Consider the following 23,661-nt stretch of genomic DNA (forward strand, 5'->3'; position numbering starts at 1 on the left):
TCATTTGTGTTGTTTAGGGCTCATATACTCATATGTTGACAAAGTAATTTAGACACGGTTTAAAATTATGCAATAAGGCCCGAGGGGGTGCAGTATATACCACGGCTAAGGGCTGTTTTTATGCATGACGCAAAGCGGAGTGCCTGGATACAGCCCTTAGCCATGGTATATTGGCCATACACCACAAACCCCTGAGGTGCCTTATTGCTATTATAAACTGGTTCTCAATGTAATTAGAGCAGTAAAAATKAATGTTTTGTCATACCCGTGGTATACTGTCTGATATACTATAGCTGTCAGCCAATCAGCATTCAGGGCACAAACCACCCAGTTTATGATGTTGAATATGGAGTCCTTACTACTTAGCTTAACAGGGTGCAATGACTTGTGTTCTCTTCATCCCCTTTAAAAATGTTGAAGTTATTGCCAATGGCTAGTTTGTAATACGCAAGCCATAGACAACAAACCACCACTTCATAATCATTCATTTATTGCATTTACAGTACCAGTCAAAAGTGACTGGTACTGTATATAGCGCCTTTCCAGATGCTCAAAGCGCTGTAAGGAGGGGGGGGTTAAACATTATGATACTAAATGTAAGCACACTTCATAGGGTTGTGGAACTATGGACTGAGTCGAGATGACCTGTGATACCAACATTTCTGTTGCACATCACAACAGGTAAAGATGTGACGAGCATATCTATGCTAGGCATTCATGAGCACATCTTCACAGCAATAATATGTCTTAGCATGCCTTTGTAGTGGGTTGGTTGATCAAATCACATGGAATGGGAGCAGGTTCACTGAAGCAGTGTGTGCCAAGACAGGAATGACAAAACACAATGTCAGATGAGTTGTTGTCATCACAGGAGGTTGGTGGCACCTTAATTGGGGAAAACAGGCTTGTGGTAATGACTGGAATGGAATGAGTAGAATAGTGTCAAATACATTCCGTTTGCGCCGTTCCAGCCCTTTCTATGAGACGTCATCCCCTCGGCAGCCTCTACTGTGTCATATTAATGTAAATTGCAGCAGCTGAAAATGAGTCAAAAGTTKTTTTKKTTTTTTTTACATATAAAAAGAGGGAAAATGCAATTCTAGTTATGCAAACTTTTGAGGGATTGTTTTTTACAGACAAACATTAGACTTTTATATTTACACACTTCATAAAAATTATGTGATTTGGTCAATATAGAATATGTATCAAGACACAAAGTTTAATTTACATTCTCAGAGGCATAGATCATGACTATCACAGTTATTATGTGTGGTTTATTTGAAAATGTAAAGCAGAAATTAGATTTTATTTACACTATTTTAGTAGGGGGGGATACATAAAAGAAAAACATTACAAAGAATAGATGAACAGGTAAAACAGTCTTTGGTAAGTATCATGCTTTATAATAAATGTTAGCCTATGTTCCTCCTCATTAGTATAGCTGGGGATCAGAACTCAACAGAGAAAGAGAGAAAGTACTTGGAAATGTCAGTCTTAGTGTAAAGACCAAATTGGACTGAATATAATCTTGGTATCTATGGCTAATTATTAATTCATTTTTAAGTGAGAAAATGTCAATTGTAGTGAACGCAAACATAGAAGTTCTTGTGCTCCTCCCAGTAGTGTAGCTCTTCAGCAAAGCTCCAGGCACAAGCCAGGTCTTTGCAAGTCTTGACCGTGTGGACTGCACATGGACCTGGCAACTGCTCAAACAGGAGCTCAGCTGTACCCACTACGGTGATTTTCTTCTGATCCAGGATCAGCTGCTGGATGTGGGTCTTGTTCAGAGGCTCAGGCGAGGCACTGTAGGACACCATGATGTTCAGCTTCTCGTCTGTTGCTGGCACCTGAAAGCGATTTTTTCCTGTGGGGCACTGGATGTCCTTTTTGTTGGAGAACAGGCCCGAAGGGGAGCTGAATACACGGACAGACCAGCACACCCAGTCATACTTTCTTTTCAGCTTCTCCAAAATGGCATCTGCCAGCTGCTGGTTGCTCAGGTCAGAGTGGTCCCTAACCAACCTCCGGGAATCTAGTTCAGCCTGCTTGGGGAAGCTGGTGATGCAGTCCTCAATGACAGCATTCATTTTCACCTGAACATCCTTCATCTTTTCACCCCAGTCTTGAAGAAGCTTCTCTTCGTCATCGCAGTCCTTTAGAGCGGTGTAGCCCATCAGAGCGATGAGGCCTATGCAAAAGAGTTTCTTCAACCTGGCACAGAAGTCTTCCATTGCGCGTCGACTTTTCTCCTCATAGTTAAGAGTAATTTCCAACACTGACTCTCCAGAGAAGTTGTCTCCCGTCACGGCACTATAGAGGGTGTGTAGGTTTTTGTCGCCACCTGTTTTGACAAAATGCTCCATGAAAAGCTTCTTCTTGACTTCACGAAACTTGGGTTTGGCATTGAGGATGTCCATGTACTTGCGGAACTGGTTGGAGATGTTCTCCTCTACAGAAAAGTAAGCAGTGTCCGCTCCGCTCTTCTTGATCTCCTCGTTAATACGCTGCATCTCCTCTGAAACCACCTCCAGGCGTTCACGAACTTTCTGGAACTGCTCCTTCATGAACGCAGCTTCCTTGCTCTCCACATTGTCGAGGGCCAATTTCACGATGGGAGCAGCGATGGCGAAAACAGGGAAGAGGTCACCTGCGATACTGGCCACCACCTCAGCTCCCTGTTCAAACACTTCCATTACAGTCTCTACCACGTTCTTCTTCTCTGCTACGATCTTCTGTAGCTGGCCGGCCATCTTTGCTTGATATTATTCAGTGAACAACAAATAACAGTATAAAATCTGAAAAAAAGAGCATAAGGACATGGTCAAAAGGATGTTTGAACTCTTTTATTTACATTAGACATGATAAAGTCTATGGTCTACAGAATGACTCGACTAAACTGACACTTAATAATAGCAGAGTTTACCAAAGTCAGTCAGGGGGCAGCACTACACAGCCGATGAAAAAAATCTAAGCTTGATGATGAGTTGGTTATTTGAATCAGTGGTGTAGTGCTAGGACAAAAACCAAAGCGTGCACCCTGGGGGGGGGGGGGGGGGGGGGGGGGGGGGGGGGGGGGGGGGGGGGGGGACACGACGACGACTGAGTTTGTGAAACCCTGGTCTATAGAATGACTCTTAACAAAGACAGAAACCTTTCTACTGACACTTAACTACAGCATTATTGAAGAACCATTTAAAACATTTAAAATATAGACAACCCATCATCCCCCAGTTCAAGCCCTTAGTTCAAATGGAGGAAAAGTTCAACAGCAATACCAAAGTCTTAACAGTTAGGCCCATATAGTTATTTACCTACTTCCCTACAGTATATTCATATCTGAACTTACGTAGAGCTGTTCTGGTTTTGTTGGACTGTGGCCTGCTTCCTTGCTCAAACTCAACTAGAGTGAATCCCTGCTGGCCTCACAGTGAGAACTGAAAAAGAAAGAGAGAGAGGGATCAGTGTAAATTGCAGTACACAAGCAAAGCCTGCTGGGATTACAGCTGGACAAACCCAGTGAGCAATGAGGCAACAATGCAAAGAGAATTCACCAGTGAGGAAAGACACAYAGGGGTAGATACTCTATGGAGTTGAAGGGGTGGTGCTAAGTGCATTGTAAGTGTACATTTGAAGAAATCACATACAGTATCTAGCATTGGAATTACATAATTACAAGCAGGAATTAAGACTAATTTCAGCCTGGAGGCCATTTTAGATTTAATACTATCATTATTTGTTACAGAAGAAGTGACAGAACATTTATTATACCGCATGTAAAAAAATGTATTATACAGTATAACGTATACACCTCTGCTGCAATGAATAATTGCAAATTGTATTTGACAACTGGCATGAAATTACTTTCAGGTCAAAGTACAATGTTATAAGCTCACAGTTTATTAATGAAAACCTAATCCATTCTCCTTTGGCCCTTCAACTACCACCACCATCCCCACCACGGTTGCTCGCTCAGCCAGTCCAGTCAATGCCACGGAGAGTGTGGGAGTGATGAACTGTCTGTTAGAGATTAAACTTGCTGAGCAGGAGTGCATTTTCCACAGAAATGCAAGTAACCACAGCAACAAGACAACGGAAACTATTCTGTCAGCATCTCAGTCTGCCTTTCTCTGCTGCTGAGGTCTGGCCCAAGGGGGTTTACACTGCAAAAGATCAGGGAAGATGTCACCCTCATTTCTCAACCTGATCTATCACCTACATCTACAGCTGTCAAGGGAGGCACAGTCTTTATGGCCGTAGAGAACAGCGACTACTAACACAGATTTGTCTAAGAAAATCCAAGAACTCTAGAACAATCTCAACAGGCAAAGCTGACAACTCTCACGCATTTGACCCTCTTCTCACTCCACACCTCATATCTCGCATTGAAAAGTACTGATTTTATTTTTGTAATTAGTTAGTGCGTTAACATTTCAACTGTGCTCCAAATTGTTTTGAAATTGGAGAATCTGCGCCACTGAGGTATAATAAGAACTGGAGAATGCGTCCAAGATGTCCGACCGTTGTTTTCAAGGTAAACCTACTAGAGTTCACATATGTCGATTTATGGCCCATTAATATCCAGGTGGCATCCGGTTTATACGGACAAACATTACATGCGCACAGGGAGCAGTGTCGACGTCATACAAACCCATGGCAGACATTGGATGAACATAAAAATGTTCATATCTTCGGCTGAGTAAAAAAGAAAAAAAAAAAAAAATCGGCCTCAGCAACAATTATTTGAATAATTCAATGGATGTTTTGTGCACAAAGGTGATGACTAACGTGTCTTATTAGGAATTTTCAAATCTGACTTCTCTATGTATTCGACCCCGGGTGGCGCAGCTGTCTAAGGCACTGCATCGCAGTGTTTGAGGCATCACTACAGACCCTGGTTCGATACCGGGCGGTATCACAACCGGCCGTGATCGAGAGTCCCATAGGGCGGCACACAATTAGCCCAGCGCTGTCCGGATTAGGGGAGGGTTTGGCCGGGGTAGGCTGTCATTGTAAATAAGAATTTGTTCTTAAAACTTATTATGGCTGGGGGCAGTATTGAGTAGCTTGGATGAATAAGGTGCCCAGAGTAAACGGCCTGCTACCTCAGTCCCAGTTGCTAATATATGCATAGTATTAGTATATTTGGATATAAAACACTCTGAAGTTTATAAAACTGTTTGAATGATGTCTGTGAGTATAGCAGAACTCATATTTCAGGCAAAAGCCTGAGAAAAAATCCAACCAGGAAGTGGGAAATCTGAGGTTGGTCGTTTTTCAACTCATTCCCTATTGAAGATACAGTGGAATATTGGTCATGTTGCACTTCCTAAGGCTTCCACTAGATGTCAAACATCTTAAGAAACTTGTTTGAGGCTTCTACTGTAAAGGAGGGGCTCATAAGGGCTCTTTGAGTCAGTTGTCTGGCAGAGTGCCACTGGCTCGTGACGCTCGTTCACGTGAGAGGTAGCTCGCGTTCCATTGCTTTTTCTACAGACAAAGGAATTCTCCGGTTGGAACATTATTGAAGATTTATGTTAAAAACATCCTAAAGATTGATTCTATACATCATTTGACATGCTTCTACGGACTGTAACGGAACTTTTTGACATTTCGTCTGCTCCTAGTGAACGCGCTTCGTGACTTTGGATTTTTTTTACAAAATGCGCTAAGAAAAGTAGCTATTTGGACATAAATCATGGACATTATCGAACAAAAACATTTATTGTGAAACTGGGATTCCTGGGAGTGCATTCTGATGAAGATCATCAAAGGTAAGTGAATATTTATCATGTTAATTCTGACTTCTGATGACTGCACAATATGGCGGATATCTTTTTGGCTGGTTTGGGCTCTGAGCGCCGTACTCAGATTATTGCATGGTTTGCTTTTTCCGTAAAGATTTTGGATCTAAAATTACATGTATAACACTTGTATCTTTGATCAACGTTTATTATGAGTATTTCTGGAAATTGATGTGGCTCTGCAAAATCACTGGATGTTTTTGGAACTACTGAACATAACGCGCCAATGTATACTGGCATTTAAAAAWATATAAATATGAACTTTACCGAACAAAACATACATGTATTGTGTAACATGAAGTCCTATGAGTGTCATCTGATGAAGATCATCAAAGGTTAGTGTTTAATTTTATCTCTATTTCTGCTTTTTGTGACTCCTGTCTTTGGCTGGAAAAATGGCTGTGTTTTTCGGTGACTTGGCGGTGACCTAACATAATCGTTTGTGGTGCTTTCACTGTAAAGCCTTTTTGAAATCGGACACTGTGGTGGGATTAACAACAAGATTACCTTTAAAATGGTATAAGATACTTGTATGTTTGAGGAATTTTAATTATGAGATTTCTGTTGTTTGAATTTGGTGCCCTGCACTTTCACTGGCTGTTGTCATATCGTTCCCGTTAGCGGGATCTCAGCCATAAGAAGTTTTAACTGACTTGCCTGGTTAAATAAAATACAAAAAAAATGTGGCAGTGTATGGAACATTGTCTTTCTGGGCTGGGCATCAGCTAAACTGCAGTACCAAAGCAAAACTGTAGGAGCAGTAGAAACCATGCTTCTGGACCTGAACCCTGGCCCCTTGATCTGCGTCTGCAATTTAACATCACAAACGGGACCTCAATCATTGAGGGGGTTCGATTAATCTCGCCTGGGTGCGCAGGTAGCCGTGTTTTACATGGGCTGAAAGTTGACTGCATTTGATTTGGAATCAGGATGCCTTCTGGGCGTGAGCCAGGTGCCCCTGTGCCCCTGTTCAAAGCCCAGGGTTAAGTCGGTTAAGTCGGCTCAAAACAAAAGTGACATAATTAAGCACGTGTAGTAATTAGTAGGATCCTGTGTTTTCCCATGCAATTGTTTAGATCCTTGAGCGTGGCTGAGGTGCATCCGTGACCAGCTCGGAAACCGGATTGCATAGCGGAGAAGGTACGGTGGGATTCAAAATGGTCGGTGATCTGTTTGTTCACTTGGCTTTCGAAGCCTTTAGAAAGGCAGGTCAGGATGGATATAGGTCTGTAACAGTTTGGGTCTAGAGTGTCTCCCCCTTTGAAGAGGGGGATGATCTCGGCCGCTTTCCAATCTTTAGGAATCTCAAACAATACGAAAGAGGGATTGAACAGACTAGTAATAGGGGTTGCGCCAATGGCGGCGGATAATTTTAGGATGAGAGGGTCCAAATTGTCTAGTCCAGTTGATTTGTAGGGATCCAGATTCTGCAGCTCTTTCAGGTCATCAGCTGTCTGGATTTGGGTGAAGGAGAAGGGTGGGGGGGGCTTGGGGGTGCAGAGCTGTTGGCCGGGGTTGGGGTAGCCAGGTGGAAAGCGTGGCCAGCCGTAGAGAAATGCTTATTGAAATTCTCAATTATCGTGGATTTATCGGTGGTGACAGTGTTTCCTAGCCTCAGTGCAGTGGGCAGCTGAGAGGAGTTGCTCTTATTCTCCGTGGACTTTACAGTGTTCCAAAACTTCTTGGAGTTCGTGCTGCAGGATGCAAATTTCTGTTTGAAAAAGCTAGCCTTTGCTTTCCTAACTGACTGTGCATATTGGTTCCTGAAAAGTTGCATATCGCAGGGAATATTCGAAGCTAGTGCAGTGCGCCACAGGATGTTTTTGTGCTAGTCAAGGGCAGTCAAGTCTGGAGTGAACCAAGGGCTATATTTGTTCTTAGTTCCAAATGTTTTGAAAGGGGCATGCTTATTTAAGATGGTGAGGAAGGCACATTTGGGCATCCTCTACTGATGGGATGAGGTCAATATCCTTCCAGGATACCCRGGCCAGGTYGWTTAGAAAGGCCTGCTTGCAGAAGTGTTTTAGGGACCGTTTGACAGTGATGAGGGGTGGTCGTTTGACCGCGGACCCATAACGAACGCAGGCAATGAGGCAGTGATCGCTGAGATCCTGGTTGAAAACAGCAGAGGTGTATTTAGAGGGCAAGTTGGTCAGAATGATATCTATGTGGGTGCCCATGTTTACGGATTTGGGGTTGTACCTGGTAGGTTCCTTGATAATTTGTGTGAGATTGAGGGCATCTAGCTTAGATTGTAGGACGGCCGGGGTGTTAAGCATTTCCCAGTTTAGGTCACCTAACAGTACGAACTATGAAGATAAATGGGGGTCAATCAATTCAAATATGGTGTCCACTGTTCAGGGCACAGCTGGGAGCTGAGGGGGGTCTATAACAAGCGACAACAGTGAGAGACTTATTTCTGGAGAGATGGATTTTTAAAAGTAGTAGTTCGAACTGTTTGGGCATAGACCTGGATAGTAGGACAGAACTCTACAGGCTAACTCCGCCCCCTTTAGCAGTTCTATGTTGTAATTGGGATRGAAATTTCAGAATTATTGGTGGCCTTCCTAAACCAGGATTCAGACAAGGCTAGGACATCAGGGTTGGCGGAGTGATCTAAAGCAGTGAATAAAGCAAACTTAAGCAGGAGGCTTCTGATGTTAACATGCATGAACCCAAGGCGTTTCCGGTTACAGAAGTCAACAAATGAGAGCGCCTGGGGACACACAGGGCCTGGGTTAACCTCTACATCACCAGAGGAACTGAGGAGGAGTTGGATAAGGCTAAAGGCTATAAGAACTGGTCGTCTAGTGCATTCGGAACAGAGAGTAAAAGGAGCAGACTTCTGGGCGTGGTAGGATAGAGTCAGGGCATAATACACAGACAAGCGCATGGCAGGGTGCGAGTACAGTGGAGGTAAACCTAGGCATTGAGTGACGATGAGAGAGGCTGCATCTCTGGAAGCGCCAGTTAAACTAGGTGCGGTCTCCGCATGTCTAGGGGTTGGGGCAAGGGAGCTAACCGAGGCATGTAGAGCAGGACTTGGGGCTCCGCAGTAAAACAAAACAATAAGAGCTACCCTAAACAACAGTATACAAGGCATATTGACATTGACATAGGTAGAGTAAGATGATGGCAATGATCTTCAACTAGTAGGGTTAAACCACCTGAATATTGATATCTATTCGATTTTTCTTAAAGGTTGGTTGATTGAGAAATGAATTGTTATAACAAGAACATTCTCAAACACCTAACACTTGGGAAACATAGATCAGGAGTTGCCAACCCTCCTAGAGTGCAAGCAGGATTTTCTTCCAGCCCTATTTGAAAGAGTTCACCCAAATGACAAAACACTAAATGTTTGTGTCTTTAACTAGATTGCAATCTATGATTTGGTTACCCACTGCCATCAACCATTAATATTACAATTTCTTGTGCAGAGCATTTGTGTAGTGGTAACACTCCCGTCACGTGTCACATACAACTTTACACCTGAGAACAGGTATCAATCCCGTCTTCCAACCTTCCCACTGTTTTTCCCAATGTGCCTGTCTCCCCATCTCATTTAATTACTGTCTGAATAAAGTGTCAAACTACCACAAAATCTAAAAGTATCAAAGTCGTTGAATTTTGAGTGTTAAATTACTGTTCAAAGCATCCTGAATACACCCGACCTTTGGTTTTCATAAAAAAAAAAWAAAAAAAATGTTCCACTCTTAGGCCTAAGCCATGTCAAAATACGTAGAATTGCAGGGAATTAGCTTTAAAACAGTACAATTTTCATGGGGGAGGACCCCCAGACCCCACATCTAGGGGTTGTGTTAGGGGGCAATGAAATTTGCATAGCAAATGTCTTCAAAGGTTGGCAGCCCTGTCAATGTAATTGATTATAATGTATAATCCAGCATACTAAATATAAACAGATGGTCTGATACTATTAGATCAGCAGCTATCATAAAAAAGATGGTGAAAATGGTTTTAAAAAGACACAGCTCTCATTGATAAAACATCTGCATCCGAAGCCAGTTCAATGATGGAAGCGGAATGTCATGCTTTAGGATAGAAAAACATCCATCTCATTTGATTTAGCCATCCACACTGCCATGCTAAAAAATGAGACATTTCAGCTCTCCACTAAAACCCTAACTCCCARGGGTTATCTCATGGTCTGAGTGTATGTGAAGTATCTCTACTGCACTAAAGCAGACAAATTATCCAGGGTAAAGTGATGGTGACTGTACATTTTCAGATGTGCAAGAATTAGGCTTAGACACTAGCCAACACATAGATTGAATCAAAGTCGTTTACACATCATTTCAATTAAATTACGTTGAACCAAGGTGGAATAGACGTTGGATTTACATCTGTACCCAGTGGGTACAGACTCAAAAGTGCTATAGCTGTAGCTCTACAAAGGAGGCATATCTCAGGCCAAATAATTCACCAAATAACAAGCATACCAGTCAACCTTCAAATGTACATTAACTGATGTCCACTGACAAGCAGTTAGGCCTACTGAAGTAATAATTGGCAACATCATAACTGATCCATTTGTATATCAATATCTGGCCATCAAGATACACTATAAAATGTCTCTTCTTTTCATGGTTTGAGTCCTAAATTAAATAAAAATCATTCAAAGCTGCAAGAATAAATGGCAACATTTGAGTGGCCCAAACAATCAGTAAGCTACAGTATCTATGTCGATTGAGGACTAGTTGAGGGAGGTGGCCAAATCATCCTGTGAAGCTTGCCCACATAAACACTGACCAGCCATGACTGGCTGCATTTAACAAATGGACATAGCTCTTTGCAAGCCAAGAAGAGAAAATCAKATTACACTYGTTGTTGTTAAAAGCTGTTCATGTGGCCTCTTAATGGGAAATGTATCGATTAGCTCGTTCAACAAGGGCTCTAATTGCTTTATTTCAGGACCTTGTTTAACTCCCTATACAGTCTGCATACCTCGTGGATTAATATGATAAGGCCTTGCAACAATATGTCAATTGATTAAATTCAGCACTGTTKGCACTGCAGTAGTACTTGTATCGTGACAATATATAATTATGGCCACGAGAAACACTTCCTGGAAAAGGCCTGCACATTATGTCACCGATTCTAGGCTACCAACGCCCAACTACTGTTTTGACAGAAGTTGTGCACATAGTTACATTGTGTGTTTTGCACAACTTACAGTAAAACATGGGCTATTATTTAAATGAGCACATTACATTATAAAGTAATGTTTTCAAAGATATCGTAGGATCTCAAAAAGTCATGACCAATTTTACCAGTCTGGTCGTTAAAGAACTGCGCAACTAATGAAAAGAGCTGCGATAACTTTTGGAAAATACAGACAGAACTGTGTAATCCTATTGAAGAAACATTTAAATGGTTATATGCAATTATGTTTGGCTAAAAACTCACCTTTTCATTCGCTTTAGTTTGAGGAAGAAATTATTTATCCGATCTGTTTTTCTCTTCCTATTGGTCATATGGTTCTCATATTACAGTTAAAGTGACACACCCATCGACAGAGAGCTAAACTTGGGTGGTGGTTAGACAAGTTGTTGAACAAATGATAGCATATTTTCCTRGTCAACATAGAAACTATAATAAATTATACTCCTTTGACAAATAACTGACAAAAGTATTTTACCAARACTATTATAACATTTGCTGATGATAGTTGTGTTTATATTGTGTGAGCTGATGATTGTTTAGGGAGTAATGTAAATCAACTGTCATATATTATCAGTATCAATGTTTATGACTACATGTACCTCTGCTTAAACGTTTTTACATACAGTACCCTCAAAAAGTATGTTACATTTCCTCAGCTGCAGATAGAAATAGAACATAAATGTCCTAATTTACTATTGCATAAAATTCCTGATTTACTATTGCATAATGATGACCAGCGATAACAATGTCCTTTATATTGTGGTTTATTATGAATAAAGAAGACCATAAACATGAGAAATTATAGCTCTATGAAGGATATCAAATGTGTGAATATAGACAGAGATGTAATGTTGTAAGGATATAGATTTGGACAGTGTGATGCATCTATCAACAGCATTTTCCAAAGGAGCTTGAGTAAGTCCTCAGTACATTGATGAGGAGAAATGTTTGTTTGCTGATAGGTTACATAACACATTATTACGCTGGCTGGTGTGCTAATTTACAGTATGGTCRTCATGAAATACTGGAATGCAGGTAAAATAAGGTATCTTACTATTCTATTTGGTAGGAGGAAGTACTACGTTCTCATATGTTGTCATTGTTGTTGAGTAGATAGCCACAGTCTGGCATAAAATGTCTCTGTATATGTATATGTCCATTAATACACATATACAAATCCTGATAGTTTAACCCAGGTGTGTCAAACTCATTTTGCCYAGGGGGCCACATTCAGTCTTCAAAGAGATCGAGGCGCCGTACTGAAAATTGGTTATATTTCTTTGCCGGGACATTTTGCATAAGACAGTCCACTATCCATAGTTTTTCTCCCCAAAAATATGGCCACTGCGGGCCCTGTGTTTGACACCCCTGGTTTAAATTATCACAAACTACACAAAAATCTACAAGGCCAATAAACAAATTAAAATGTTGCAGTCTGTAACAAGAGATTACATTTCACACAACCACTAGCTAAAGCATCAGCTAGGTTTGAGATATCAATAAAAACACCTCTAAACTCAGTTATAAACATTCATGAATTGTATTTGTAGTTTTCCCCCCTTATAACTACTCTATTTTCCATTGCACTGTGTAACAAAAGGCTACTCAGGATGAACGCATAGGTAAGCTTTTTTGTGTTTTCCATAGTAATAACAATCCTCTTGGAAGTTGTTGGACTCCACCACTTCCTTATAGTGGCTGACAGCATGCACCAAGCAGTTGGGGAGACTTCTGCTGAGGACCTGAGCCACATCCATCATGTTCCCCTTCAGTTTCTGCCCCTCAATCTCTTGCTGGATCTGACCCTTGTTGATAGGCTTAGGCTGAACACTGAAAGATATCACCACTTTGATGTTGTTCTTGGTCAACACATCAAAGTAATTAGCTCCTCCTCTACTTCCATGGTACTTCTTTCCAGCYAGCCAGTTGAAAAAGAAAATGCGCTCCTTGTCATTGAAGACCCTGATAGACCAGCTCACCCAGTCATATTTCTTAATAAGGGTGTCTAATAGGGATTTGGTGAAGTCAAGGTCAACACTGCCAGGTTTCTCCTGAAGATGGTGTTCCATGTCCAGTTTGGCCTGATCAGCAAAGTTTTCAGTGCAATCGTCCACAGCTGCTTTCATGCGGTTCTCAACATCTTCCATACGCTCCTGCCACTTCTTCACCATCTCATCCCCCACAACGCCTTCCTTGAGGCTGGCGTAACCCATGACAGCAATGATGCCCACCACAAAGAGCTTCTTAAGCCTGGCGCAGAAATCTTCTACTGCCCTTCTACTCCTTTGTTCTGTGGAAACCACTGTCTCCAGCATGGGGTCACCTGAGGTATTGTCCCCGGTAACGGCATTATAGAGCGCGTCCAGGTTCAAGTCTGCGTCCGTGTTCTCATAATGGCTGAGGAACTTCTCCATCTTCTTCTCTTTGAACTTGGGCTTGGCGTTGACAAAGTCCTGGAATTTTTCGTACTGGCTGAGCATTTGTGCCTCACGGTCAAAGTTCTGCTTATTCAAGGAGGTCCTCTGCAGCTCCAGGGCGATTTGGTCGATCTCAGCCTGGATGCCTTCCAGTTTCTGGTTGACCATGCTGAACTGCTCAGTCAGGTAGCGGGCGTCCTGCCCTTCCGGGTTGCTGAGGATCTCAGAGGAGGCTACGAACACGGCCTCAAGGACGGGATGGAGCTGGCCCACAGTGGCTGCCAGGACTGCGGAGGCCTGTCCCATGATCTCCACCCCCTTCTCGATCTTGCCCCTGTTCTGCACGAGCCATTCTGCCACACTGGTCATTTTGAGGGGTCTATCACAAAGTAACAATGGCCAACAAGGTCTTCAAAGAATCTCCGACTATGTTGATGTCTGAAAGAGAAAGAGGAACAAGAGGAACAAACCATAAAACTCTTGTGGAGGTTTGTTGAGGTGAAATAATACATTTGTAAAGGCAGCAATATCAGATTTTGTGTATTTTTTTCTTCTTCTAAGGATTAGCTAGCTATTAGTTTGAAAAAGTTTGTGTTGGAGATGACTCAATCATCATCATCTCCAGTGGTGTAAAGTACTTAAGTAAAAATAATTGAATGTACTACTTAAGTCATTTTTTGGGGTATTTGTACTCTACTATCTATATTTTTGACWACTTTTACTTTTACTTTACTACATTCCTAAATAACATAATGTACTTTTTACTCCATACATTTTTCCTGACACCCAAAATTATTCGTTACATTTTGAATGCAGGACAGGAAAATGGTCATAGAACATCCCTGGTCATCCCTACTGCCTCTGATCTCGCGGACTCACTAAACACACATGCTGCATTTGTAAATTATGTCTGATAAAAAAAAATTAAATGGTGCCGTCTGGCTTGCTTAATACAAGGAATTTGAAATGATTTATACTGTTACTTTTGATACTTAAATATATTTTAGCAATTACATTTACTTTTGATACTTACATATTTTAAAACCAAATACTTTGGTTTACAACTTTTACTCAAGTTGTATTTTACTGGGTGACTTTCACTTTTACTTGAGCCATTTTCTGTTAAGGTATCTTTACTTTTACTCAAGTATGAAAATTGGGTACTTTTTCCACCACTGATCGTATCCAACACAGAAAACATGAACAGCGTCTAACACAGATTACATCAGACAGTTGGAGTCAAATAGAACAAGCTACTCTCAGCAATAAAACAAATGGAGAACATGTTGGGACATGCAAGAGTCTAGTTTCATGCCACACCCAGAGTCTCAGGTTTATGACAGGTTTATGACAGGACTCGATCACAGCTTAGGTGGCACTGACTCACTTCAAGACATGATTTAAAATAAACATACTGAATGTTTATGGCGACTCAGAGCAAACATCAAAAGCAGTGTGGGTACTCTCGCTTTATGATGTGGAGAGTTGCGCAACACTGCAGTGCTGGCTTTTTGGAGTTGAATTGACAAGCCTAACAATAGCCAAGACCCAAATCAAACACAGATGTCTACAACCTGGGAAAAAAGGGGATATACTTTGTGAACATATGATTTTCAATGTAAAAATACACAAAAGAGATGAGCTCACACATATCTCATTCCACTGAGACAATATCCACTACAGAAAAAAGGCACACCCAGAAGGAAAAAAAATCACCACTGCACTTGTTCTGTAATGAAAAACACACTTTTCTCCCACACACTAAAATGTAAGTTAATTGAAATGCAATTGGGTCATTGAATTCACAGCAACTCCATGTACAATGTAGCATCAGTCATCATTTTTTTAATGAAAAACACAAAATACAGATTCATATGTACACCCATTTACCATGAGCTTACCAGTAATTGCTGGATGGCAAGATGAATGGTGTCATTTTACATGCTTTCCCAAGGACTACCACTGTACTAATTACGTCAGTCCTATTAAATAAGCTAACATCACCAGTTATTGCTATCCCATTTTTAAGTTACACAATGTCCAAAAAATTGTGTTCAGAGTATATTAAATAATTGGAATTTTGATGTATTTTGTAGAATTCACTTGTGACTCATCACCACATTGGACTGAAAGCATTTTAATAAAAAATAATAGTGAAGAAAAATACTTACTGAGAAATTGTCCTGGTTTAGGATATGTCAAGTCTTCACTTGTAAAAAAAAAAATTGTTGACTGTGAGAATGCTAATCCAAGGGTACAATTAAGAGGAAGAAAAAGGCGAGCCCCAAACTATTTTTGTAACCAACAGGAGGTATTTTGCCTTCTTTTCAATATCACTCAACTTCTCTCAAATCCTTTGAACATAGGAGTGCTGAATAAAATCTTATTTCTACCGATTATTTTCCATTCTACTGGGGGAAGAAACAAGCCTAAAGAACTCTTATTGAGACCACATCCTTAAGTCATGAGATACCAGCAAGACCACATCCATTAACAATTATATCCCAACATCTCAAATTGCACTTGAAGTTCACCTGTTTGTCTTGATCCACAAACAAAGTGGATCTTTCAAAACCAGTTCCTCACTTTTTCATATGTCTCAGAGGTAGCCTATACTTCTCAAACAAGATCAGTTTGTCAAAGGATAGAACATCTGGGTAAATACAACTTGACAACCCTTGATGGTAATTCAAACTGTCCAGCAAGATAGAGCACGATAAAGAAAAGAGGAAGAAACTCACCTCTGATAGTTCAATAAAGTATACAGGGGGTGCAGTCCAGTTAACCAACAGTCCAACTGTGCCTCTGAGCACCAGCCTCCTAGTGTTGGGATGTATATGTAGTCTCTCTCTCTCTCTCTCTTCTCTGTCTCTCTCTCTGTCTCTCTCCCTCGTCACTCCCCCGTTGGAACTCCTCCATCCCCTCTCTGCATTCCAACAGGAACCCACTCTGAGGGATGAGGGGCAGGCACTGAGACAGATAACATCTTGTAAACATTGCCCATGCAAGGACACCACTGCCATTCACATAGGGTGTGAAGGATTGTGTGTGTGTGTGTGTCTGTGTGTGTGTGCGTGTGTATGTCCAAGCGTTCAAGTGAGTAAGAGAGCCACAAACAAAACCCTGCTTGTTGTGTCTCTATCTATGGCCACTGCTTCCTGCCTCTTTTAACAGTGTTCCTGCTAAATGCCACTGAGTTCTGTAAAGTAAGCATGACGTTTTACAGATAAGCAATTGCAGTTCCCTAAACAGAGGCAGTTCTTAGTATTTTCAAAACAGCACACATAAGGGACATCAGAGCTAAAACGTGTATAATTTTGAACTCTTTTAACCTTGGAAATGCATTATCACTGACGGCAAGCTTTTGGACATTTGAATTGAGGCGTAGTAATGGAGTTGGAATACACCCTGGAGCTGCAGTGCTCTCAGAGTCACTCCATCACAGTGCTGAGCAGAGCAGTGAAAGGACCTCTGTGTCTCTGCATCCACACCATGGGAGACAGAGCTCACCCACTGTCTTTGTGCTTCAGCTCTGACCGTGACACACACTGTCTGATATGACCAATCAGTCCAGTTAACACTGAAGAGAAGAAAGAGGCGGAGATAGAAGAAGAGGAGAAGGGGTTATGTGTCGTGACGTCAGGACGGTCAGTCATATTGAGGAGGATTTGGTACCCCCCAGTGTTTTTTGTGTCTCCCTGTATCGTCCCGCTGTCAGATGTCGCACTATGCTAACTCATTACCATCGGAAAGGGGAGGATATGTTTCGCAGGGACTCAACGGTATGTGGCGTGATGGGTAGTATTGACTGACGCTGGGAAACATGCTGACTAGGAGGTGTCAGTGTGATGAAGCAAAGCTTACTTCCTGAATCCTACTTCCCAAATATTCCACATTACGTAATTTGAGATGTCCCCTATCCTGTTCAAAATTACAGTTCACTATCCAGTGTGCTAAAATCCTAAATCATTCATCCATTACCCATTTACCAGCCGGTTTTGTGGTTCATTTTTGAAGAAAAGAGAACTGAAAACTACAGATTGGAAACTTCAGAAAGATTCCATCACACGTAAAATGGTATCAATGGAAAATAAGGCCTCATTTAAATAAACATGGCCTTTGAAGGGGATTTAAGCACACAAGGTGGAATAATGGTAAAGTCATTAAAATACTTCTTATGGCTGAAGGGGCAGTATTGAGTAGCTTGGATGAAAGGTGCCCATATCAAACGGCCTGCTCCTCAGTCATAGTTCCTAATATTTGCATTTTATTATTAGTATTGGATAGAAAACACTCTAAAGTTTCTAAAACTGTTTGAATTATGTCTGTGAGATTAACAGAACTCATATTGGCAGGCAAAATCCTGAGTTGAAATCAAAACAGGAAGTCAGAAATCTGAGCCTGTGTGTATTCACCAGAGTCCCTAAAGAAATCAAATTAAGCTATTAATGATGTTGCACTGCCTAGGGGTTCCACTAGATGTCAACCATCAATAGAAATTTCAATGAGACTTCTATGATGTTGTGGGAGAGAATGAGAGCAGAATCAGTCAGGTGTCCATCAAGCAGCCATTTCCTGATCATGCCTTTTCTTCATGCAAGCCACTGGCGTTCCATAGCTGACGAAGAGAACAAAGAATACTCCGGTTGGAACTTTATTGAAGCTATATGTTAAAAACATCCTATTGATTGATTCAGTACTTAGTTTGAAATGTTTCTTCGACCGGTAATATCACATTTTGAAGTTTTTGTCCGATATAACGCTGACCAGAATTAGCATTTGGGTATGTAAACCAGACGCGCTAACAAAAGAAGGTATTTGGACATAAATAACGGATTTTTTCGAACAAAACAAACATTTATTGTGGACCTGGGATTCCTGGTGTGCTTTCTGATAAAGATCATCAAAGGTAATGGAATATTTATCATGTATTTTTGTGTTTATGGTGACGCCATCTTTGCAGCTGTGGTATGCTTTTTTTTAGCGCCGTCTCAGATTATAGCGTGCATTTCTTTAGCTGTAAAGTTTTTTTGAAATCTGACATAGCGGTTGCATTAAGGAGAGGTATATCTATAATTCAATGTGTATAACTTGTATTATCATCTATATTTATGATGAGTATTTCTGTTGAAACGATGGGCTATGCAAAGTCACTTGATGTTTTTGCATTTAGTGAATCTGGTCGCCTCAATGTAAACTCAGATTTTTTGATATAAATATGAATTTAATCAAACAAAACATGCATGTATTGTGTAACATGAAGTCCTATGAGTGTCTTCTGATGAAAATAATCGAAGGTTAGTGATTCATTTTATCTCTATTCTGTTTTTTGTGAAGCTATCTTTAGCTGGAAAAAATGGCTGTGATTATTGTGGTTTTGTGGTGACCTAACATAATCGTTTGTAGTGCTTTCACTGAAAAGCCGATTTGAAATCGGACACTTTGGTGGGATTAACAACAAGATTACCTTTAAAATGATATAAGACACCTGTATGTTTGAGGAATTTTAATTATGAGATTTCTGCTTTTTGAATTTGGCGCCCTGCACTTCGACTGGCTGTTGTCATATTGGTCCCGTTACCGGGACTGCAGCCATAAGAAGATTTATTTAATCAACTTAACATTCCTGTTCAACAACTTTAATGTTAATAAACAGGTTGAATAAGCATTGTTTCTCTTATTATTTTTTGTGCATAGTGAATCTGCAGACATTATGGCACACTTTGAACCTCTTTGTCTTCTCTTTGATGATCCTTGTATGCCGGTTTAGTCTATATAACTAAAATCTCAACAGAATCTCATGATTGATGGTGAGGCACAGAGGCACATGTCCAAATGCTTATGCTGCTAGCCCTAATAATTCCAGACTTGAATAGGATGTACAGTATATTTCCTGAAATGAAAGTGTAAGGGAAATGTTAATGTTTGTGCTATTTCTGTGTTCTATTCATGTGCTGTTCTAAATAACCAATTTCTGTGTTCATGCAAGTGGCTGACTGTACAAATCCTCACTATTAGTAGCTGCAATTTGGCAGTACGCCCAGATCTTGTTTTGAGAACGAACAAGAAATCTCAGTTTCAAGGTCTCAGCTTAGAGAGAAAGAAGCCTCGTGAGGTATTGGTCTGTCACATGTAATGAACCAGTTTTGGTCTGTCACATGGATGAAACAAAACGGTAATGATTAATTCATTATGCAACATTATGCAAATATATGCAAATTATGCAAATTATGCAAATATCTGTGTATAGCCGTATATAAGACAACTGCTGGGTCTGCCCAGGCAGAGCTCCTGATTGACATGTTTACTATGGTGCATTGAGTTGGTTGGAACCTCTCCAGCGCTCTGACAATAAAAAATGATTCATTAAGATTGACTTCGAGTGCCCCTATGTAAGAATTTCCACGACAAAAGGTTATAGAAGAAGAGGGGGTAAAGTTGATGCAAGGCTGTGTTTGGGCAATAAATATACATATTTTTGCATAATGGGGATAGACATGATGTCCTTGGTCTATAATTTGTTAATGTTAAGAGAGGACTTAGCACCCGTCATTCCTGGATTTGAGCAACTCCMATGGGAAAACAAATGTGGGTTGGAATGACAGTTTACTAGAAAAAGGGTTGAGCAACAAAAATGAAAGTGCTTCTCAGGCATAGTGGGTGCTATGAGACGTGAGATACAGCTGGAGGCTCCAAGGTTGGGTCACAGCCAGATACTGTAGGTGCATCAACATCATATGTCTGTATCATCAACATATGTGAGTGCTAATATGAGCATAAACTGTGATACCACAATATAATATCACTTCATGGCATGGTATACTGCTTAGTTATTAGGTCACTTATGTCATGTACAGGTGATCACTCTGTTGTCGCTGAGAATTTTCCTGCACCGCATTCAAATGAGCCTCGTGATTTACATAAATTCACTGAAAACCCACAGTTTTCCTTCTCTCTCGCTCGAACAAACGCTAAAGCACCAGACAGAATAAATGTCCTACTACTGTAGATCCTACGACTGCAACATTTAAATGTACAAAAATGTATCCGAAATGCAGCCATACACAATAACAACCATCATTTTATATAGCTTAATAAGACAAGATAGATATTGGTCTACACTACATACAAGTATATCTGAAATGCAGCTGTAGGCTACACCTAAACTATAGCCTAATGTAGCATATTAAAACTATTTTCCCGTTACAAATCATCACTTCCTGCAGCAGGATTATTTTATACCTGAGATGGAACTGGACAAATTAAGATCCTACATCCCACTTGGCACTACTTGTTGAATCAACGTTGCTTCAAGGTAATTTGTCAAGGTATTGTGACATGGAAATTTCAACCACAGGATTATGTCATCATGGTAACCAAATTCCAACATAGACAAATACGTTGAATTTGTACCTTACTGTATATCCGCTATCAGAAAAAAAACAATAAACTGGTCAGCAGCTACTGGATAATTTATCTACTTACAGATATTCATTTGGTCTCCCATCCAAGATTATAACCAAGCCCTGCTTATATTTGTCACTGACTATTACCAATGTGCTATCGTGAGAATGATTACTGAGAGATCTCTTAATAACTAAATAGATTCTCTGTTGCTATCAAAGTCATTCCAAAGGGTAGGTTTAACAGAGCAAATTAAATGTAAGTCATATATCATCAATATTTAGGCCTATATAGCATTTGCGAAGTCATCAACAGCTATTGTTTCAATTCAACCCAGGGTTCATCAAAAAATAGACAATAGGCTACATACACTGAGTATACCAAACATTAGGAACACCTTCCTAATATTGAGCGGTGTGTGGACTTGAGTAGCATGTACAGTATATTTCCTTAAATGAACGGTTATCAAAGACGGTTGTGTCTTATCATGTTGAATGGCTTTTGAAATAGAAGATTAGCTCAATGCTATTGACTTTACTTGATCTTTCTGACCTTGGCCTCTAGCTATAGTGTTTCCTCTTTGCCACAAGATGTCACTTTAGTTCACTGGAAAGCCCCCAGTGTCTCATCCAAGACAGCATGTACCACTTTGCAGGAGAGGGGGTAAAATTGATGCAGGGTGGTGTTTGGGCAATAAATGTACACTTTTTTTTTGCATAATGTGGATAGACATGATGTACTTGTTCTATAAATAGTTTGTCCTGAATATGGTTGGGTGAGGGAAAACTGTAAGAGTCTTTCACGTCATGATGAGAGGTGTGTGAATTTCACACTACCCTCTAATTGACACAATAGTCTAGTTTGTGGATTATTGTTGCAACTGAAAATATTATACAGTCATTTACTATGACTTAGCAGCCTTTGACAAACACGTCAAAACTGTTTGCTGTTTATATAAAAAGAAACCATCCTTTATTCCGCATGACCACAGTTGTGTTACTTGGAATGAGGGATTGCTATGCAAACAAAAAGTTGTTACTTTTCAGAGAGGATTTAGCACTCGTCATCCCGGATTTGAGCAACTCCCATGGGAAAACAAATGTGGGTTGGAATGACAGTTTACTAGAAAAATGGTTGAGCAACAAACACGAAAGTGCTTCTCAGGCATAGTGGGTGCTATGAGACGTGAGATAAAGCCTGAGGCTCCAAGGTTGGGTCACAGCCAGATACTGTAGCTGCATCAACTGTGTAATCAACATACATTACCTTCAGAAAGTATTCACACCCCTTGACGTTGTTTTGTTGTGTTACAGCCTGAATTTAAAATAGATTCAATTAGATTTTTTTTGTCACTGGCCTAAACATAATACCCCATAATGTCAAAGTGAAATTATGTTTTTAGAATTTTTTACTAATTAATACTAAATTAAAAAGCTGAAATGTCTTGAGTCAATAACTATTCAACCACTCATTTATGGCAAGCCTAAATAAGTTCAGGAGTAAAAAAAATTCTTAACAAGTCACACAATAACCTGCATGGACTCTGTACCCCACACATACAATTATCTGTAAGGTCCCTCAGTCGAGCAGTGAATTTCAAACACAGATTCAACCATAAAGACCAGGGAGGTTTTCCAATGCCTCGCAAAGAAGGGCACCTATGGATAGATGGTAAAAAAGCAGCATTGAATATCCATTTGAGTATGGTGAAGTTATTAATTACACTTTGGATGGTGTATCAATACACACAGTCACTACAAAGATACAGGCATCCTTCCTAACTCAGTTGCTGGAGAGGAAGGAAACCGCTCAGGGATTTCACCATGATGCCAATCATGACTTTAAAACAGTTACAGAGTTTAATGACTGTGATAGAGAAAACTGGTAATGGGTCAACAACATTATAGTTAGATACAGTTATACTTGTACCAGTGTTGTGTTCCAGAATGTTCATTTGTTTTACAGACAGACAATCTTACACCATACAAGTTGCAAAAGTAGAACATGCAATGGTATCATTCTCAAAGGACAAGGTAAAAAACAGAAACAATTTGACGGATATGTATTGTACTTTATCACTGCTAAAGTTCTGGAGTGACTGGTTGTACATACAGTATATGTGCATGTAAGAGAGTGAGAGGTGAGTGTGTGTGGGGTGAGTGAGAGTAAGAGAGAGAGAGAAGATAGAGAGAGAGAGAGAGAGCGAGAGAGAGAGAGCTAAAGTGAGAAAAAAGAGAAAAAGAGAGAACAGAGAGAGCGAACCGAGAGAGCACATGTTTTACAGAGCACACAGATCTATATACAGATTACAACTTTAATTTGCTAATGGTTTTGTGTACAGACAAATAAAAGGAAGCCCGGGGGACTATTTATAGTCCTGCTACAGGGAACCACCCAGACTGAGGTTGAAGCTGGTTCTCTTCTGTACATGTGACATTTTCCCTGAAAGTCTACTGTCAAATTAGGAATCCACACAGCCAGTTATGACGTGGATTGTTTAGATGGGGATTCTATGTAGATTCCAAACTATTACTTCCCGTGTGTTGACGATCATAGATCGCTGCTGTGTGGTTTCCTGATTTCCCTTCCTCCATTTTCTCTTTCTCATGCTTTCTCTCACACTCCCTATACTCCCCGGGGGGAAGGCCTCTTATTACAAAAGTGGAACTACTCTGTGTGTAGTTGGGGGAGGAGGGTAAGTGTGGGGGAGGAGAGAAAACAAGAAGTTCTGGCTCTTATCTCCTAGAGAGAGAGAAAGAGAGAACTTTTGTGAGTGTAATGTTAACTGTTCATTTTTTATTGTTTATTTCACTTTTGTATATTATCTATTTAACTTGCTTTGGCAATGTAAACAT

The 23,661-nt window shown here is 40.5% G+C and overlaps 2 protein-coding genes across 3 annotated transcripts; both read right to left on the bottom strand.

Moving 5' to 3' along the window:
- Nucleotides 1–1,194: 1,194 nt before the first annotated feature.
- On the bottom strand, nucleotides 1,195–11,336 carry rpz4 (rapunzel 4). The gene is made up of 3 exons (XM_023989125.1): nucleotides 11,229–11,336; nucleotides 3,347–3,434; nucleotides 1,195–2,795 (listed from the first exon to the last, which is right to left on the bottom strand). The coding sequence occupies exon 3, from the start codon at nucleotides 2,748–2,750 to the stop codon at nucleotides 1,575–1,577; it is 1,176 nt and encodes a 391-aa protein (XP_023844893.1). The 5' UTR covers nucleotides 2,751–2,795; nucleotides 3,347–3,434; nucleotides 11,229–11,336; the 3' UTR covers nucleotides 1,195–1,574.
- Nucleotides 11,337–11,733: 397 nt separating this feature from the next.
- Nucleotides 11,734–16,259, bottom strand: LOC111965119 (protein rapunzel). 2 transcript variants are annotated; one of them, XM_023989123.2, is made up of 2 exons: nucleotides 16,144–16,259; nucleotides 11,734–13,840 (listed from the first exon to the last, which is right to left on the bottom strand). In XM_023989123.2, the coding sequence occupies exon 2, from the start codon at nucleotides 13,769–13,771 to the stop codon at nucleotides 12,587–12,589; it is 1,185 nt and encodes a 394-aa protein (XP_023844891.1). In that variant the 5' UTR covers nucleotides 13,772–13,840; nucleotides 16,144–16,259; the 3' UTR covers nucleotides 11,734–12,586. The 2 variants fall into 2 exon arrangements, with proteins under 2 accessions (XP_023844891.1, XP_023844892.1); XM_023989124.2 differs by lacking the exon at nucleotides 16,144–16,259 and adding an exon at nucleotides 15,574–16,064.
- Between the last annotated feature and the right edge of the window lie 7,402 nt (nucleotides 16,260–23,661).

This window comes from Salvelinus sp. IW2-2015, linkage group LG6.1, assembly GCF_002910315.2.
Source record: "Salvelinus sp. IW2-2015 linkage group LG6.1, ASM291031v2, whole genome shotgun sequence".
Taxonomy (NCBI): Eukaryota; Metazoa; Chordata; class Actinopteri; order Salmoniformes; family Salmonidae; genus Salvelinus; species Salvelinus sp. IW2-2015.